This window comes from Carassius carassius, chromosome 23 (assembly GCF_963082965.1).
Source record: "Carassius carassius chromosome 23, fCarCar2.1, whole genome shotgun sequence".
NCBI classification, from domain to species: Eukaryota; Metazoa; Chordata; class Actinopteri; order Cypriniformes; family Cyprinidae; genus Carassius; species Carassius carassius.
This window is the reverse complement of record NC_081777.1, coordinates 18,589,995-18,611,065: the sequence shown is the minus strand read 5'-3', so window position 1 is coordinate 18,611,065 and position 21,071 is coordinate 18,589,995. Positions and strand designations below refer to the sequence as shown.

At 35.2% G+C, this 21,071-nt stretch overlaps 1 protein-coding gene across 2 annotated transcripts in view; it reads right to left on the bottom strand.

Moving 5' to 3' along the window:
* Positions 1-21,071, bottom strand: part of LOC132101424 (FERM domain-containing protein 5) — a 129,800-nt gene that overhangs the window by 32,003 nt on the left and 76,726 nt on the right. For both annotated transcript variants that reach the window (XM_059506375.1, XM_059506373.1), the window contains exons 2-4: positions 6,352-6,456; positions 4,084-4,126; positions 1,501-1,579 (exon numbers count right to left, since the gene is read on the bottom strand). In XM_059506375.1, the coding sequence (XP_059362358.1) occupies positions 1,501-1,579; positions 4,084-4,126; positions 6,352-6,456 (227 nt within the window). The remainder of the gene's footprint in view (positions 1-1,500; positions 1,580-4,083; positions 4,127-6,351; positions 6,457-21,071) is intronic.

Here is a 21,071-nt window from a genome sequence, read left to right as displayed (position 1 = left end):
GATTTCTTTAAGACTGGAAGGGAAGCTCAGCTTCCCCTCTAATGTAAAAAACAACAACTGTCAAATATGTACTATTGTGTATTATGTATTGTGTTAATCAGGTACATGTCGGCTGACTCGATTTTCTTCTCATATATTCCCGTAGCGTCACAGTGCATTTCCCTGTTGAAGCCGAGCGTCCATTGACTTCAATGGGGCTGCTTTGAACAGTTTTTTCAGTGCTCCGAAGCTAGACGGTCATTGGATAAATGCTGCGATTATGTCCCGCCCACGGACGCTCAGCGTCTCTGGAGGTGAATGAGGAGTCGGCTGGCCCGGACTCCGGGCTTCCGCATGATGATTGGAGGATCTGTCGATCTCCTTTTGACCGACAGTGGTCTGCACCATAAGAAGTCGGTGAAGCTGTTTCACGCTCAGTCCCATGATCGCGGATTTCTCAAGTGTATTCGAAAGACAAACTGTGACAATATTTCTTGATATTTGTAAAATGCAGAACCACCACAAAATTAAATTGGTAACTAAGACAGATTGAAAATGTGCGCACACACACACACACTATAGCCATCTAGTGGTTAAAGTGATTTATTACAATTTTAAAACTGAATTTTCCAAAAAATGGTATCCACATGTATGAAAGTTAGAAATCTGGGTATTTTATGAAGTGAATTTTACCTGAAATGCTTTTTTCTTTTTTTGTAAAAAAAAAAAAAAGCCTATTTAAATAAATATTTATTTATTTATAGAAATTTAAAAGATTTAAATCCTCCAAAAACTGTACAAAGTTTAGTAAAAACATAAATGAACAGAGTAAAATTATATTTGTAAAAAATTTAAATATTTTTCTATTACAAAATTAAATGTTATTGTCTGGGGTCAAAAAGACCCCGAGTGTCACTACAAATGAAGACCATCAGAGGGTTATAATGTAGGCCGAAAATGAGCTTCCCCTCTTTGAAAGACCAGCAGCCGCCACTGCATTACAAGTGGACCTCAGACAAAAATCACTTAGTATGTTCTGACTAGTTGTTTAGGATATCAGACAAAATGACTATTTTCTGACAAGATCTGGTGTCTGGGACTGGATCTAATATTTCTGGCTTAGAGACTTAGATCTAACAATCACAGAGCTTATTTTCTGCAATAATCCAAAAGCCAATGGAAAAGGGTAAGGTAATTAGTGTGTCATTAATTAATGGGCTGGCTAACAAAAGTACATCATCAATGCAGCACTCTATAGCAAACTGGCCATAATGGGCAAAAAGAAGCACAATGTTTCTAAGCCAGTATAAAGCAAAGTTGCATGGCTTTCTGGTGCTGACAAACATTTGTTGTCGTCTGGTTTGTAATGCTTAATCAAAGCAGAGCTTTAGGCCTACGCTTAAAGAATTCTTATCCTTTTATGTGAGAAACTAAGCCAGCTCTGTAATCAGGTGCCATTTAATCATGTGACTTAGGTACTGAATGCAAAAAGCAGAATCCTTTCATTGTGGCAGCTCATACCTGGTGATCTCCTCCTTTAGAGCAGCAGGATCTGGTGGGTAGAACTTTACCCGCAGACACATGGTAAATGGAGGTTGTGCTGTGTGGAGAAAATTAACATGGTTGAGAACTTGCTGCCTTAATATAATACATATACACAATGTGTACTGTAACGCCCTTAATTAAAACATCTTTAAAAACAAGTTTACTTGAGAAGCAAGATTGCATCACACTATTTTGCAATATATGAATATGCAATATACTTGTTTTCAGAGAATATATGCTGAATTAAGTTTATTTTCACTGACAATTTTTTTTCCTGGTGTTTAAACAGATCTAACACAATTTTGAGATGTTTATTATTTAAATACCAGGAAACAATCTATCAGTGGGATAAGAAAAAAAAAAAGAAATTTAAGATATATTGCACTATGTATACAGTAATTTGTAACTGTTTTAAAACTATAACAAAATAATATTTTGGAGAATTAATACAAAAACTAAATTTTCACCGTTTAAGCCTTATAGATTCAATTGGACCCCAAAGCAGGGGCGTAGCCATCTTTTTAGAAGTGAGGGGAACAGAAATTACACACACACACACACACACACACCTATATAAAACATTACGATATAACATTTCTGTAATCTATATAGCCTACTAGTCAAACGTTTTTTAACAGTAAGATTTTTATTGTTTTGAAAGAAGTCTCTTCTGCTCACGAAGCCTGCCTTTATTTGATCCAAAGTACAGCAGAAGCAGTAATATTATGAAATATTTTTACTATTAATAATGGTTTTCTATTTGAACATGTTTTAAATGTAATGTATTCCTGTGTTCAGAGGTTAATTTTCAGCATCATTACTCCAGTCTTCAGTGTCACATTAATCAGAAATCATTCTTAATATGCTGATTTGCTGATTATAAATATTTAAAACAGAGGAGTCATTTTCTTCAGTATTCTTTGATGAATAGAATGATCCACAGATCAGCATTTATGTGAAATAAAAAGCTTTTGCAACATTATACACTATATCATTCAAAAGCTTAGTCAGTATAATTTTTTGTTTGTTTGTTTTGTTAAATAAATGATAGAAATTAATACTTGTATTTAGCAAGGATTTTTTAATTGATCAAAAGTAATGATAAAGACATCATTTTACATATTTCAGATAAATGCTGCTCTTCTGAACTGTCTATTCATCAAAAAAACCTGAAAAAATTATACTCCGCTGTTTTCAACATTATCAAAATACAAGCTTTTTTTCCTTTTTTAAGCAGCAAATCAGAATATCAGAATTATTTCTGAATTTTTCTCTAATTTCTACAGTAGCTTTTAATTGGCTTAGAAATCTGAAGATTTCAGTTTCAGTTCAGTTTCAGTTTTCTTAGAAAACTGCTGGACAATAACAAATAATAATGATTTGTTTATATACTACAAACACTGTTTATCACATAATAATGCAGAATAGTTTATATTCTGCAATAAATGCTATGTCAATTAGCACTGCATTGTTCATATACTTTATTTATCACCTGCTGGAGATTTTTTTGGACTTGAAAAAAACAAAAACAAAAACAAGGATAGCTGGACGCTATTGCCCATATTAGGAGTTTCCTGGTATGTCTTTCTGCGCGAGAGCGCCCTCCGGCTTTGAGTATGAATGAAACACACACTGAGTGTTTAGCGCTCTGTGATGTTCATCTCGCCTTCTCGGTCCGAAAAAACATCAGGTCATGCGCAGACTATCCTGTCTCTTTAAGTTTATATCTATATTTATTCACACCAGCTCTTGAAAACCTCTATACGAACACATTTGCCCGAAAAAGTGCGGGGGACGAATTTCCGTGATGATAAAAGTGGGGGACACACGTCCCCCACGTAATCTACGCCCCTGCCCCAAAGTACAAATCATGCAGGTCAAACAATTGTAAAACCTGCTGCTGCTGAATTTAACATTCAAAAATTTTCAACAGATTACAGTTCCACATCTTGTGAAGTCAGGAAAATTATGATTAAACAGAGTGCTTGTTTATAATGAAAGTAAACTTTCTTTTCATTGTTTCACAATTTCAGCTATCTATTTCGAAGGCTATGAAATGTGTTTTGTTTTTACTTTTAAGTAGCAAGTGCAATTAAATGTGGAAACTTTTTTTTTTTTGTACATTCTACAATTATGTGAAAACAAACCTTATCTTACGCAGTTTTGCTTCACAGGTAGATGTATCTTGCTTCAAGGATGGAAAAAACAATCCTTAAGAAAGTTGTTTTTGCAGTAGTTTGTTTGAGATCAGAACCATACAAAGTGAGTGTTCAATAAAGGCCTGTTTATACCAAAGACTAAAATAATAACAATAAAACTGTGTGTTGGTCTGGATGCTAATATAAAAGTTTAACACAAGGTTTCCAGACCCATTGAATGTCAGAACAACATCATCACATCAAATGACAGCTCCTATTTGAGATCGCACCATTTCTAAATGTATAGCACCCATGAATCCCATTAGCATGCTTCATTACAGTCACCATAGTGCTGTTGTTCGTAATTGCTCCATTATGGCAGCTAGCACAATATAAATACGATCTGACTGATGATACTTACATTTCATCTGCTTAGAAATTGACTTGGTGACCTCCAGCCAATGCTAAAACAACAGAGGAGAGAGTTTTATTTCCACACTCACACATACACATTCATAAACGTATACTGACAGAGCACATGTACACACATATTACATCTATATTTCATCTAACACATAATTACACAGGAGCAGGTGGTCAGTGTGGGTAGATGTACAGAGATTTTATATCAGTATCAGTGTGAGATGGGGGCAGGGGAGATATATTAATCATTTCATCTAATTTCTTTCTTCTCCGGAGCGAAACATTAGCACATCTTCGACGTCATGCTGAGATTCTATCACTGCTATTGTGTGCAGCCTCAGATAAGCCAAACCAGCCAAACTTATCCATTGGATTTGAGAATAAGGGTATATTTGGGTCTTAGTGACAGTAGGCTAATGTCTAGAAATAGCATCTGGCTAGATTCGATTTCAGATTATAGTGATTTGAAAGCTTTTTGGTCTGTCAGCCATATTTGGCCAACTAGGAATATAGTAAAGGGAATTGTGGGCACTCAGTAGATGCTAAGGTTGTCTCAGTGTGTCGTCTACAGCATCAGCTAGATGCCCTCATTATTATTTATGTCACTCAATGCGAAAAGCTCCCAAACGGGGTCAGTCAAAAAGACTCAATGTGGACGTAAAGCTTGTGCGCTGTCAGGTTTGCACTTAGTGAACACAGATCAGCACAGATCTGTAATTCTAGAGCTAGACAGTGTTTCCTTACAGGAGCTATACAGAATGTTCAACTAGAATCGTTAACATTTTTTATATAATTATGATATATTTTAATGTTCCACATTTCCAAATATTAAAACATTTAATAATTTGCTAGTATATAATGTATTTTTAACACTTAAAACAGTGTTGCTATTGTTAACTAAAGCCATAAAAATTCACCAATTGATATAAAGCTGAAATAACAGATTTGATTATATAACTATTGATAAAATGAACAAATATTAGATGAAAAACATAAACCTACATTAGAAAAGTAGAACATTTGTCTTGGCAGCAAACTGACATAAAATAAATTGAAGTATTCAAATTGCTGTGACATTTGCTGTAATATTTTTTTGTTAAAATAAAATGTCTTGTTTTAACATTTGAAGCAATGTTGTTATTGTTAACTAAAACAACTAAAATAATTTCTGTTCACTGAAATAAAGCTGAACTAAAATAGAATATTAGATATAAATATACAATTAAATAAATAAATATTAGATTAAAAATTAAAGTAGAAATGTTGCTTTGGCAACTAATTTATGTAAAATAAGTTAAAGATGAATTACTAAAATAACTAAAACGGAAATAAAAATAATTTAAAGCTATATAGAAATATATATTTTTTTAAAGGACCAAAATGCATAAAAATAATGAATTGTTTTTATATAAAAACTAAAAATATAAAAATAAGTTAATTTAAAATATGAATAAACATTTAGATATTATATAACAATACTAAAAAAAATGTAAATATATATTTAAATACAGATGTTTTAGCAAGTCTTTTCACAAAAAAATACAATCACTCTATACATTAATACAGTATTTTGTGATCAACAACAGAACCTTAAGAACTATTCTAGTACCTCTATTTCTAAAATTAGATTCATTTGATATTTACATTTTGGAGGCAAAGTGGCAATTCTGTATGTTTACACATACTGATATATCGATTATATGCATGAAACACAGTTAAGGGCCACTGGAAGGTTAGTGTGTTCCTCATATGCCTTCAGAAAACTTGGAGAACATGGAGAACATGCTCTCGCTTTGATTATTGCAGATACATGACATAAATAATGAGATATTTATTTTTGGGTAAACTGGCCCTTTAAAGCAAAAACTATTAATCTAAGCCACATAATGGTCTGAGGGCCTGCCCTCAAATGATTTACAGTTTTCAAACCTGGCCTAGAGTTCAAGTTAATTCCATCAATCATCACTTCTGTCTCTTTCAGTGACACTCTCTGATTACTCCAGAATGACCCTCAAAGTCAGTCTGACTGGTGCAGGATCAATACAAACACTGCCCACCCATAACACACATTAATTAATCACTTATTAGCCATCACAATTCACAACCAATACGCTCTAAGAAATGAAAGGCACTTTGAGTATCCTGACAGATGCAGCTTTCTCCTAATAAAAAGGCTGTGGACATGAATGCTGAGATGATGAATTGGTGCTCTGTAATACCGTTGACCTTGGACTGTTCTAGGCAAGCCACATGGTGGGACACTCACCCGTTGCTTATCCGGATCGACATATCTAATGCCAAAATAGTCCTTCTCCAGCAGGTTTAGATGGTGGCAGATGAGGTCGAACAAATACTGGCCTTTGGCATCCCTCTGAAAGACAAAGAGAAGAACAAATGATCATTAGGGCAGAAGTTTATTATTTGTCTGGGTACGCTGTTTATTTTTGGACCACAGAAAAATGTGGAAGAACTGAAAAAGACCAGCCAAACAGAGCTAAAATTTAGTGATCTTGGGCTGAGGAGGAAAGCATAGGATTTAAATTACTATTACTCTTATAACAATTCCTTTGACTCCTATGAAGAGATTCTGTATGTCCTATATTAATGCAAAGAGAGTCCTGCAATTTCCATTTCTTTCTCATGACGTTTTCTAGTCATAAGATTTTTTTAGTAATTTCAGAGACTGTTGGGATGTACTTCCATTTCTACTTGTGCCAGGTATCAAGTCGATATTAGTGTTTAGTGTACATGTCTCCAATAAAACTAACACACTGATTTTATCAAGGTGACGTTCAGCACGTTTTACTCTACAAAAACCATCATCTAGCCAATTAAATATTTTAAAGCAGAGCAGAACTAAAACCATTTCAATTCCCTATAGAAATGTCCATGAATTTTTAAATGTATCACTCATTTCGTTGACTTTTCCAAGCTTGGAAATCACACATGACTGTAGAAACCTGAGAGTCTGTCCTAATTACTGCACTAGAAGGAGAAACAGATGAAAAAAAGTCAATAGTTTACAGTTTGTATGTGAGATCAAATGGTAGAGTCTCCGTGTACAATACTATTTCATCAGTATTTCGTTACTGGACTTATCATTTGCAAAGGGACACAAATTCTATACAATGTTCTAAGTTCTTTCATAGTCCCACTGTTTAAGTTTAGGCTACAGTCTAAACTACTCAATAACTCTTCATACCTAGAGAAAATGAGTTGGGAGAAAGAAATAAGATTCCATAAACCTGAAGTCACTTTTCTTTCTCAGCCCACCTCTAATACCACACTCATTTGCATTTGGAATCCATTTTCCCTCAAACTAACAATATCACAGCCTTTCGCTTTTGCAGTGTTTTTTTTTCTCTCTCTTTGTGGAATTGTAAGCGATCAGAGTTTGTATTGCAAACCAAAACAATTCACCCTTAGTAGCAAGTCTTCAGGCATGAGTTATTTATTCTGGATTAAGATTTACTGTAAGGATTTGCCAAACCATATGCATCCAAGACAACTCATTTTGTTACAGAGCTTGGGACAGTATGTGTAACGTAAATGTTCAGTCAAAGGTATTACAGCTGATCAATGAGAATCACAGGAATTAATAGTCAAATTTGCAATTCTTTGAAATTTCAGGTTGCTCTTTTAACTGAATAGTTGCCCCGTGAATCATTGTTTACATGCAACCTAATAATCTGTTAATAATTTGACTGCTATCTTAATCTGAATGATATGGATCCTAATGGTGATGAAGATCTCACAGAATCTATTAAAGGGACAGTTCACCCAAAAGAGTTGTTGAAAAAAGTTGTTTTTTTCTTTCTTTTCTTTGCACACAGAAGTATTCTCATATAGCTTCATAACATTACGGCTGAACCGCTAATGTCACATGGACACATATTTTAACACTATCCTTACTATGTTTCTGGAACTTGAACATGGTAGTTGTGTTACTGTCTATGGAGAGTCAGAAACTCTCATATTTCATCAAAAATATCATCATTTGTGTTCCGAAGATGAACAAAGGTCTTACAGGTTTGGAAAAGCATGAGGGTGAGTAGTTAATGACAGAATTGAAATATTTGGATGAACTAGCCCTGTAAAATAATACATTTATTCAGGTGGATGTCCATCAGTAATAGAGCTTAGTCAGGGTAGCACCATATTTAATTTCTGACAGGAATGAAAACATAGCTGTGAGGGATAGAAGTACAGTGCATGCAATGCATTATTCATCTTACAAAACAACTTTCCCAAAATAACTTTCAGTAAACACAAACTCCACAAACCAGTTTTGTTAGGAGTGTTTTTGTATTTTTTATTACATGATTCTAGACCTTATATAGCACAAGCCATTCAAAGACTGTACATTTACACCTCACAGCCTAGTTTTCATTAGCATACATTTCAATATGGCATCTAACCTGGTGAACAGTCACTGCACAAGCAGGATGTGTGATGAACCTCTCAATCACAAAACCACTGGAAAGCCTTTAATGATGCTTACATAATGAGGTCAGCCAGCAGACAAGCAACACATTCAGTAAATATCTTTCAGGCCCTTTTGTGGAGTATGAAAAGGGAAAAATATAAAGGTCAAACACAAAATACAGCATTTTCCACAGCGCAAACAGCTTTGAAAGCCATTTCTAGTTTATAAATGCTGTAATGAAGGAGCCATTTCTGACATCATAAAGCATCTGAACTCACTAATGTAAAGCAAGGAGAAGGGCAGAAGAGACTCACACTGGTATGTTTACTCTTGGAAATAATTTTTAGTGTTTTAGAAGGAGCAACAGACATGGGAAGAGTCATTCTGTAGCGATGCCTGAGTGGAGTGACCATCTAGCTGTGTGCACTGTGAGACACCCCAGCACTTAAGAGTGCCTTACACACACACACACACACACACACACACACACATATATACAGAGACATACACATGCAGATATGGAGCCTGATATCATATTCCGCATCTCACAAAAATTGCCAAAAGACACATTCCAGTTTTTCATCTCAAGTTCTCTGTGTAACAATTATAAAAATCTTTCAGTAGAAAACTTTTATGGTTCTATTTTGGGTAAATGAGCAGATGGAGGGCAGTGGACCATGAGCGCATGCGTCTGGCTGATGCCAAATAGAACATTCTGTGGGTGTCTATAGACGGCTGGATAGCTGTATAACACACAGCCTTCACACAGGAATGCTGGAACCCAGTAAGACTGCCAAAGGGAACAAAACAGGAGAAAGAGGTGCCCCTATTTGCGAACAGGTCAGACCACCCCCGCAGAGATGCAGAGATGTTCAAATCTCAGCAAGCAGATAAGGTGAATATTTATTATCATCAATGTAAGAAATTTAATAATAATATACTATAGTACTTTTTTAGACTTTATAATAAAAAAAGAAATAATAAAAAAATTAATAAATATTACTACTATTACAACTATTATATGTATCATTATTATTAATAGTAGTAGTAGTAGCATAAGTACTGTATATTTAAGAAATCCAATGATACAATTATTGTTAACAATAATAAGAAATATGTGACCTGGACCACAAAACCTGTATTTTGTACACCATAAATATGCTTTCCATTGATGTATGGTTTGTTATGATAGGACAATATTTGGCTGGGATACAACTATTTGAAAAAAAAAAAAAAAATCAAAATACTGAGAAAATCGCTTTTAAGGTTGTCCAAATAAAATTCTTAGCAATGCACATTACTAATCAAAAATGATGTTTTGATATATTTATGGTAGGAAATTTACAAAATATCTTCATGGAACATGATCTTTACTTAATATCCTAATGATTTTTGGCATAAAAGAAAATTTAATCATTTTGACCCATACAATGTATTTGTTTGCTATTGCTACAAATATACCCCAGTTACTTAAGACTGGTTTTGTGGTCAAGGGTCACTTATTAAACATTATTATTATTATTATCATCTTCATAATCAACACATTAAAATCTTTTTTTATTTTTATGTTGTATGCCTAGGTTCTCCAAAGGTGCATTGATATTTTCTGTCTTCAATTATTTCTACAATTGATTTCTACGATCTGACCAATCATAATGGTAAATCTGTCAAAAAAGACAGACGAGTAAATTACTGTTGGTGGACTTGAACAGAAAAGTAGTGTGTATCAACATCCTTCCGTGGTTGAAACAAGATTCATTCTGATCTTCATTCATGTTTATTTCATGCTAGAGTAAAAAGGAAGAAATTATCAGTTCATATGCCATACAGTGATCTGTCACAACACATAAAAGAGCCACAAAATGGTATTTACTCTTTGAATTTCAAAAAAAAATAATGACAAAAATTTGACACCTGACACTTTGTTTCATACCTAAAGTAACCTGGTTGTTGACAGTTCTCTCTTTGCTCTGCAATGATTTTTTCACTGTGTGCAAACATACAGTAATGTGTGGTGTGAGAGCCACAGACCATTGGATAAACGTCTCATGGATATGGCACACAAAAGTGGAAACACTTCAGGAGTTTCGAAGTCGGATTGGTTGAAATATACAGGATTTCCGTGAGACGTGCGTGTCGCGTTCCTTAACGTTCCGCCTGGAAACAAAGTTGCTGTCACGCCAAACCCCCAACAAAAGAAGAACGCGTCATGTTAACTGTGAAGATGAGCACTTATCAGGATCAACTAAACACTGGATTTTCAAAAGTATGTGAAATATTTTAAATTTGTGGTAAAGAATCTTTAAAATACGTCAGAGAGTTTTACACAGCGGTCTGTTATTGTGGCATCATTTCCACACCCCGAAACATGACGATGAAAGAAATGAACTGTGATTGGTTGTTTGACATGTCAGTCAAATGACCTAATGGCCTTGGCCAATGATAGCTGCCATGAATTCTAGACCTTCAGCCGTCAGTCTGAAGGTCTGGCTACGCGAGACTATAGCAACAGTAACGAACGGGGGCAGGTCTTTGCAAAGGGTTAATCAGACACAGCATTAGGTGGTGAAGTGGTAAATGCCTGACAAAAGGGCCTGGACTAAGTCTTTGGCAAATATATGTATGTATATATACATACTGTGGACAGTAACGTTCACAGAGCTCAGGGTGAGTTACTTGTCAGCAATCAGACAAAGGCCCAAAGGATTATGGGAGAGCGCTAGCCCCTGTCACTTCTAAGCAGGTTCCCAACTGAAGGCCTATAATCCATTATGGCATGCCTGCTTACTAGACTAAGGCTATAACAGGCAAAGACACTCAAGTTTGTAACACACATACAAAAGCTTCTTTCGAACTGAATGTGTAAATCTATGGCTAATATGACTGAGTATTATTTATCAATTGTTTTTAATTGAGATTTATGTTCTCCTTTTTACTTACAGTGCCTCCCAATTTGGCCACTAAAGACGCTTTGAAAAAAATTCCACTTCCCCAGCACACAAATAACAGAGCACACTCAAACGCACACCATCCCAGCCCATGTTTTTACATGGAGGAGAGAGCAGAGCACAAATATTTGTGGACCCTATTCATCATCTAACGGAGATGGCTGGACAACACTCATTGTTCATCAGGTTGAATGTGTAAGCAGCCACTTAGCCAGAGATAACACAAAGGCAAAATCATTTATCTTGGTTAATGAGAAGATTGTATTGGAAATAACAGTGCTCTTTGTCATTAAAACATTACACCTTCACACCCCTACAAAGAAGCAATGAGGGAGGCAATTTCATGTTTGCCATTAAATGTAGATCACATAACAATTAAAAGTATTAAATCAAAGACAGAGGACATAAATCTTAATAAAAGGGGAATAAGAAAATTTTGCTTATTAAACCTGATGTTGTATCTTATCTCTTTTGAGAGTGATGGACCAAACAAAGGTCCCTGCTGTTCCTGTAGGTTTAATTCTATTAACTCTACCACATGTGATAAATGCTAGACTTTCAGCAATAATCTGAAGAGACTCATCTTTAGAGAATCATTTCTGAACAAACAACATTAGTGCACATCTGCATTTCCCATATAATCATAACACTATAAAACTTTCTCTTTACTGACAGCTATAATCCTTTTTATTTCTCCACATACCGTACATTACATCACTAGCAAGAAAAGTCCAGCTCAGTACAACTTTCAGGAAATTAATTAGATATCAATATCTAGATATAGGTGTATTATGTTTAATGTAAATTTTTAAAAAGCAAATCTGAAATCAATGGCATGATACAGTACAGTTTAAGCACTCCAGATTCCAGTAATCTTTCAGCTGATCTCTGAGTCTTTGAAGAATAAAATGCTGTTTTATAGCATGGTAGCATGCTATAAAAGCTGCTAAAATATTTTGTGCTTATGTGCATGGATCACTAAGAAAAGCCGGTGTGGCTGCAGGCCAGAGGTTTTTTTGTTTGGAGTTTCATTAAGAAGAATGGCTGCTGGGGTTTAAATGATGGCAGTGGGTAATGTAGCAGACTGAACTATAATTTCCAGATTCACAGCCTTGAGCAACAATCAGAAGGTATAACAGATAAATTAATGAACTGAAAAGAAGAAATAAAGAAAGAAAGAAAGAAAGAAAGAAAGACAGACAGGAAGAAAGATGTTTGCTGCTTGTTAAATTTAAAATACAATTGCTGAACATTTTGTTTCTACTTAATGTAATCATGTCTAATCTACTTACAGATGTAAAATTGAACTTTACCTTATTTATTTTTTCAAGAATTGTAGTTGCTAGCTTCCTTTGCATAGGGCTGGATCAGAAAGTATAATTTCATGTATTTCTAAATAAAGGGATGGACCTGTTAATGTTTACTGTTCAGTTATGTACTGCAATAACTAATTTAAATGTCAAACATATTACTCCTTTTTTAAATAAGTAATTAAATGTGTTATGTATTGACAAATGTTAAATATGATTTACCTTAATATAATTTAAATAGAATTTATTTTAGTGTGTCATGGCTGTTAAATATAGGTAATCTTTATTTAAAACAAGGGATGTAATGCACCTTAACAAACTGAGCGTAAATTGTTACCTGTTTAATTAAGTATATTCCATAGGTTAGTTTTTAGAGTAAAAAAAAAAACGATTCCAAAAATCTTAAATCTTATCAGATTTAGTCACTTAATAAAAAGGTACAGAGCATGAAAAGTCATTATTTATTGATAAATACAGAGTTCATTTAGCAGGCAGTTAGCATGGTTATGTATTGATTGAGTCAAGGTCTCCGGGGCACTAGCTTCGCATTACAATTGCAAATCAAAGTGTCAGATTAGCCATTTCAAGCTAAATACAGTACATTACCAGTGATTAGCCGAAATTCCACTGTCGGGCCAGTGCGAGCCAGGGCTTAAAGCGGGCCGGGCAGGGCTCATAGAATAGCACAGGGTTTCCACAGTCGAGCCTGAAGCTCTGCTGCGCGTCACTAAAACCCGCCCTTTACACGCCTCTCAGGAACAACGTCACGAAACTCCATCATTTCAGCAACAAAGAGAAGTTATCAGAAAACTAACAAATAAGTCATTGGAACTAGCGCGATCACAAAACGAACACGATAACAGCGGCCATTTGTTTGTATGCTTTGTTAAATATTCAAATTCAAAAGCATCAATGTTTTACTATAGAATAAGTGATACATTGATCATAATGAATTAATTTATCAGGACTCAAAATTAATCACACAGAAATACATTTATTTCTATTTTATTTATTAATTTTTAACGCTTATGAAAATAGCCTGCTTATTCAGTCGAGTCTGTTTCTATTTATTTGTAGTCACAGTAGCCTATACGTCACATTTAGAATGAATGATAATATCTCTATTTTTATAAAAGCTCCCGAACAAAAATCATTATTATATTTTGATGACATGCTACGTGGAGCTAAACCCTCGAGACGAGACTTATGACAGATAATAGCCTATAAGTTACTAAATAAATACACGATTGTGATAGAGAATAAGAAGCTGACATCTGATTTACCATGTTTACTATGGTAATGTTAATGTTTAGCGTGCATAGTCTTTTACATCAGTTATAAATACTTCTGCCTTGTATGGTGATCATAATCTACATTGGATCAAGTTATTTCAAACACTCGCTGCTGACTAAGAGTGAGTTTTGAGCTCAAATTATTTTAAAAAGTCTTTAATGCTGGTGTTATAGCGGTTATCTTTCTGAAATGATCCGCAGCACAGACGCTCTTCAGACGTGGAGAAACTCCGCCTTTGTTCATAACCACTCCTCTAGCCCCAGCTGGCCCGCTTTGGCCCAAGGTTTTCGTCAGGCCAAAAAAACGACGAGGCACGATCAATCCCCGGAAGTGACAGTGGAAACACGACTGGCCCTGGCACGCACTAGCACGCCCAGTTTAAGCTTGACAGTGGAAACACAGCTATTCATTGCCCCTTTCTCTCTGTAATTCTGTTGACCACGGTTAAGGGTTCTTTGATTTAAACAGTCACCCTGGGCATTTTATTAAGCATGGTTTAAAAGCATTTAAAGAACTATTTTGTCTGAGCCGTTGTTTTCCCTAATTTTGACATTAATTAAAATTTTTACACTAGACAAATATCTGTTCAAAATAATGGTTATCCGTCTACTTGAGCTGTAATAATCTGTATCAGTATTGGCCCTGAAAAACACATATTGTACTGGCATACTGTATTTTAAAGGAAGGATAGCACAAACTCAATTTAGGCATACAATTCTCAAAAATTACTGCTAGGTTTAAAATCATATTAAAAGGAAAAGAAACTCTGCTTATATTGATGACTGTTTTACAATGCCACAATTTATGAAAGTGCAGCTACAATCACACAAGTTAAGCAGAAGGTTAGAGGAGTTTTTACTAATTAACAGATCAATTACTGTAAAGTGTCTTTAAAATAGGGTAAACTTACTTATTAAACTAACCAAAATCTTAATTGAGACATTTTTAGAGCACAAGATATTGGTTTCAGTACAAAAAGTTATGTTAAAAAAATATTAATCTCTCACACAAAAATATTTTATTTTATTTTAAATGACAAAAGCATTTCAATTAAGATATACATCATTAAATTCAAAAAGTCTGACTGTGCTTAATGGGTCAATTTGTGTATTTTAAGCACACCCATGTTCCCATTAAGCTCACATCATGTTTTATTAAAAACCCTTGTTTATTTAAAAAAAAATGTAAAGAATAATTGTAAAAATATGTTTGTTTGTTTTTTTTTTTTTTTTTTTAAGGTACAAAGTCAATCACAGAAAACAACAACACTAGAATCAAGCAACAAGGCATTCAAGTTGATCAGTTAGATATTCATAATGAAATTCAATCTAAGTACATTGGAACATCTAAACTATTCCACGTTCAACTAAATAACACATTCAAAAATCAAATAAAACACACCAATAAAGCATTTAATTCATGGGGATGAACACAGAAACTAGCCTCATTATCAAGCCTCTTTTTAAATGGATGTCAACTTATAGTTTCTTAAGCCTGGAATACACTTCACGATTTCTGCCCCGATTTTACACAGATTTACACAGATTTACAGTCTGGAGAAGTTGATTTTAGTTACAAAAGGTCAGAGCCAACTCCAAAGACTTCAGTTTACAGAATCCATAGAAAATCGATTAACTTAACGTAAAGTGACAACCATTAGTTCATATTTCAAATATGTTTATGAAGTATTTATATTAGGGATGTTCATTTTAACCGGTTAACCATTAAGCTACCGTTAAGAATTTTAACCGATTAATACAATCAGTTAAATGGTTTAAAAAGTCATTTATTTATTTATTTTCAGTAATTGAACAAAATATTTAAAACGGTTTGCTGCATTGTTAAAATAGGCTACGCTAAACAGATAAAAAAAAAGTTTTTTAGAAGGAAAAAAAACATACGTCACATAGCCAATAAATAAGTCGCATTTTATTATTTCACTCAGAAATAGACCTAATGCCAAATGTGAAATGTTTACAAACATTATAATAAACACTATAAACATAGCTTTGCTATTTTAGTTCCCCTCACTCCACAACAAATCCTTTCAATTAACAGTAGCCTATTTAAAAAAAAAGAATAAAAAATAGCCTATTAGAAGTTATAGCAACATAAACGACAAGGATATAACAAGGATAATAAATGATTTAATGTAGTCTAAAACGAAACCTAAACCAAAGTTAGGTCTCTCATTCGACACAAAATCAAATGTTTCCGTATTCGCAATGTATTTGAATGCCAAATTATTATTTATTATAGTCTACTTCACTCGCGTTCCAATATCCATGTAAAACAAAATGTTTTGCATAACATCATGGTGGTACGTTGATAACACTTAACAGCACATATTTTATTACATATTTAAACTGAGCAGTGTTTTTTTTTCATATGTTTGACTGACTGTATTTTATTATGATAATGAACAGGTTGCATTGGTTAAAGTAGCAAAGCTTAACTTTGTGTGCGCATGCAGCGCTAGTGCAATCACTTGACCCCCAGTCTTTGAGAAGGGGTTTATCAAGCTAGGTGGTGCATTAGAAAAGGGGCTCATCTCCTGTTTCCAAGATGCATCACAAAGTGCTTGAAAAAGCTGTGAACTAATTCCACATTGCACAAGGTGCAAAAAACCTTACACCTGTTTCACACATACTCCGTCTGCAGTGCGTATGCGTTGCATATTTTTTTACGCACCCATGTTAACAAATTCCAGTTGTGTTCCAGGAGTATTCCGTCTGCAGCAGTGTAGCGATCGTTTACGTACCGAGTAGCGAACTGCAAACGCGTCCTGTGTGAAAGCACATAGAGTCCGTGCTGCACCACATACGTAACGCACACGGACTGCATACGCACTGCAGACGGAGTATGTGTGAAAGAACAGGTGTGAGCAGGGCCGTAGCTGGGGTCAGAGGGGACCCAGTGAAGGTTGTACCAGTGGGCCCTGTTTGAAATTGTTTGTATGTTCGTTTATTTTTATTTATTTGTGCTATTTACACAATGTTTAAGTTTTTTTCAAGTTTGTAGGTGTCAAGGTACAGAAACCAAATAATTAAATGTAAAATAGCACTGGATAGTCTTCAATGTAAAAATGAAATATACAATCAAACCTACATTTATTCAGACACCTTCAACATTTCTCACATTATTACAGTTTTGCTATATATATATCAAAAATTATATCTGGTGTCTGAATATTTTTTGGTTTGACTGTTAAAACTACAAACTAATTCAGTCAAGAGTGATTTTCATTTTCATTTTCTTGGATTAACATTACAGCAGCCAGTAGCTAAATTAGGCCGGGCCACTTTAAGAGACGATGAACGCATCCAATATAATACACATCCCATTTTTTTCCTCAATTCTGTTTACTTTCACTTAAGATATAACTGACAGTTTTTTCGAGCATAATTTCCAAGGTGGATATTTTGACATATTTTGTATGTATTTGTCGGCACAAGAGCAAAAATAAGCAAATTCGATGTTCAAGTGTTTTGAGACGCCTTTCTCTCCGTGAGCCCTGAACACCAGAACACAGCGAGTACTGAATTTGGCTCTTTCACATCTTTTTGTTTGTTCAAACTGCGATTTGTATTTGTTCGTTCAGGTGCAGGAGGGACTTCGAGGAGAACTTCGCAGAAGAGAGCTCGATTCAGTGTCGCTGTCCATGATATGCGGCTCTCGATCTCTCTCGTGCTCACCGAACACAGCGGGCGAGTAACCAGCTACTCTGTTCAGCTTTTCCGCGTCTTGTGTTTGGATGCTTTAATGTTTAAATCGACAAGCGGTAAGGCTTAAAAACACGTGAAAAAGATAAGCTTTCGTGACAATGCGCAGCAGTGGCCCGTCAACTGTCCTGATATATATAATATAAAAAACCTAGCTTTATGTTTTTCTCCACTCGCAGAAGCGCTGCAGGTGCGTGATGTGATATGATGACCATGTGAATCCTCATGCTCTGTTGTTTGTGGCCTTTTGCGCATGTAAAATGAATCCCCAACAAATGTTAGTATTTTTAACGGGTCAAAGACATTTATAATTTCTAATTTATTTCAAATCTAATTTCAAATAATCTTGTCAGTTAATGGTTAATAATCGGTTAAGTAACATTGGTTGTCGATTAGGAAAATTAACCGAAATGAACATCCCTAATTTACATAGACACTCAATGTGGAAGAGCTTAAAGAGAGCACACTGAGCTTAATAAAAGCAGCATAATTTTTTTTTTATAAATTTCATGTAGAATTTATTAAAATGACAGGATTTTGCTAAATAAATAGTCTAGATCATGTATTAAGTTCATACTTATTTTAATATTAACAACCTTATTAACAAACCTATTAACAAACTTTACTTACCTTACCTTACTTAACTTACTATGTTGCTAAAACTATCTTTTGAACCTAATGTAATTATTTCCCACATCCAAGTTCTAGTTTATAATATTCAAAAGTCTGAACATTAATCTCTTAATTTTACAATAAGTAGTGAAACGTATCCAAAATAAAGGCCTGAACATCTTAAATACGCACATTTAAGGGGCTCCTCTTTTGGTGAATGTTTTCAGACAGCTTTCAAAATGGCCACCAGACAGTGTGTACACACGAAGACCCTATCTCAGTGTGCAATGGTCTGATTGATTTGAAATTATAGGAGGTATATAGTAACAAACATATTAATTGGTTAAGACATCAAGTAGGATAGTAAATATTTTTTTCTTTTTATAATCTGATCCCAATAATGGAAATGTGCTTAATGGGTACGTGAGCTTAATAGGTACGTCTACCCTATGTCATAAAATTAACACAGTGAACCACACTGGAGTGTTATAATTTAGTAAAAGCAGGTACAAAAACCTTAGAAATTACACACAAGAGTACACCTCCTCAATCCCACGGTATAGTGCCAATAACACAAACCGCTGAAAACAATAAACACAAAACCTCTATAGACTGCAGTTACTGCAACACGCTAATGCAATATGGACTTCTGAGGAGAGATGCGGCTTTCATTAGAGCTCAGAAAGAGCAGGGCAGCTGAGAGGAAAAGCCTCAACCCCGGTGAGATCTCGAATTGCCGATATGCAACACTCCAATTCCTCAAGTGCACTGATCCCGTAACAGACAGCCAGATGACCATCTGCATACACCCGAGGGCCCACATGGCCCTGAGCACAGTACTATGCAGGGCTAATCAGACCATAGACCACTTCCTTACAGCTACATATCAAACAAGACACAAACATAAGCAATATAGGGCCGTCTAATTCACTTGAAACTGGGACCGTTTTAACATTTTCTTTGTATTCGCAGTATAGCTGAATGCTGTGTCAGATACTGATAACTATTCCAGCTTCGCTAAGGCTGATGATACACTAGGAAACTTTTTGAGCAATGTTGGGCAATGTTACCATCAACAGGGAACCAGAGGCCCCTTTCACACTGCATGTCGGTCCCGGAAAATTGGCAGAACATTGCCGGATCGCCCTCTGTATAGGGCTGAAACGATTCACGATTCAATTACTCGATTAACTCGATTACATAAATTCAGGGATCTGATTCACATGGACCGTTGTTCAATGAAGCACTCCATAGCGCGTGATACATTTTGAATTTAGTTGGCGCGATGGCGGAGAGTAAAGAATGTCTAAAGTTTGGGATCATTACATTCTTAAAAAAGAAGAGAACAAGGTGCAATGTGTCTACTGCAAAGAGCATTCCACAGCAGTATGACTTCAATGATTCAGCAACTGAACCGAGAACATCCACTCCATGCTGTTTCACGCTGAAACAAGGTAATGTAGCCTAAGCCTATACATTGATGTTTGCTGATTTTAATCTGTATTTGTAGTGATGTCGTGATGCCATTTGACTAGACATGATATTTATCTTTAATGTTTTTAAGTGGTAATATCCATGTAAAACAAAATGTTTTGCATAACATCATGGTGGTACGTTGATAACACTTAACAGCACATATTTTATTACATATTTAAACTGAGCAGTGTTTTTTTTTCATATGTTTGACTGACTGTATTTTATTATGATAATGAACAGGTTGCATTGGTTAAAGTAGCAAAGCTTAACTTTGTGTGCGCATGCAGCGCTAGTGCAATCACTTGACCCCCAGTCTTTGAGAAGGGGTTTATCAAGCTAGGTGGTGCATTAGAAAAGGGGCTCATCTCCTGTTTCCAAGATGCATCACAAAGTGCTTGAAAAAGCTGTGAACTAATTCCACATTGCACAAGGTGCAAAAATCCTTACGCCTGTTTCACACATACTCCGTCTGCAGTGCGTATGCGTTGCATATTTTTTTACGCACCCATGTTAACAAATTCCAGTTGTGTTCCAGGAGCATTGCGTCTGCAGCAGTGCAGCGATCGTTTACGTACCGAGTAGCGAACTGCAAACGCGTCCTGTGTGAAAGCACATAGAGTCCGTGCTGCACCACATACGTAACGCACACGGACTGCATACGCACTGCAGACGGAGTATGTGTGAAAGAACAGGTGTGAGCAGGGCCGTAGCTGGGGTCAGAGGGGACCCAGTGAAGGTTGTACCAGTGGGCCCTGTTTGAAATTGTTTGTATGTTCGTTTATTTTTATTTATTTGTGCTAAATTAGGCCCGGCCACTTTAAGAGACGATGAACGCATCCAATATAATACACATCCCATTTTTTTCCTCAATTCTGTTTACTTTCACTTAAGATATAACTGACAGTTTTTTCGAGCATAATTTCCAAGGTGCATATTTTGACATATTTTGTATGTATTTGTCGGCACAAGAGCAAAAATAAGCAAATTCGCAAACACTAATTAAAAATAAGCAAACACTCCATGCTGTTTCACGCTGAAACAAGGTAATGTAGCCTAAGCCTATACATTGATGTTTGCTGATTTTAATCTGTATTTGTAGTGATGTCGTGATGCCATTTGACTAGACATGATATTTATCTTTAATGTTTTTAAGTGGTAAACGTATTCACGTTCAACTCCAATAGAGTATAGCCTAAAAA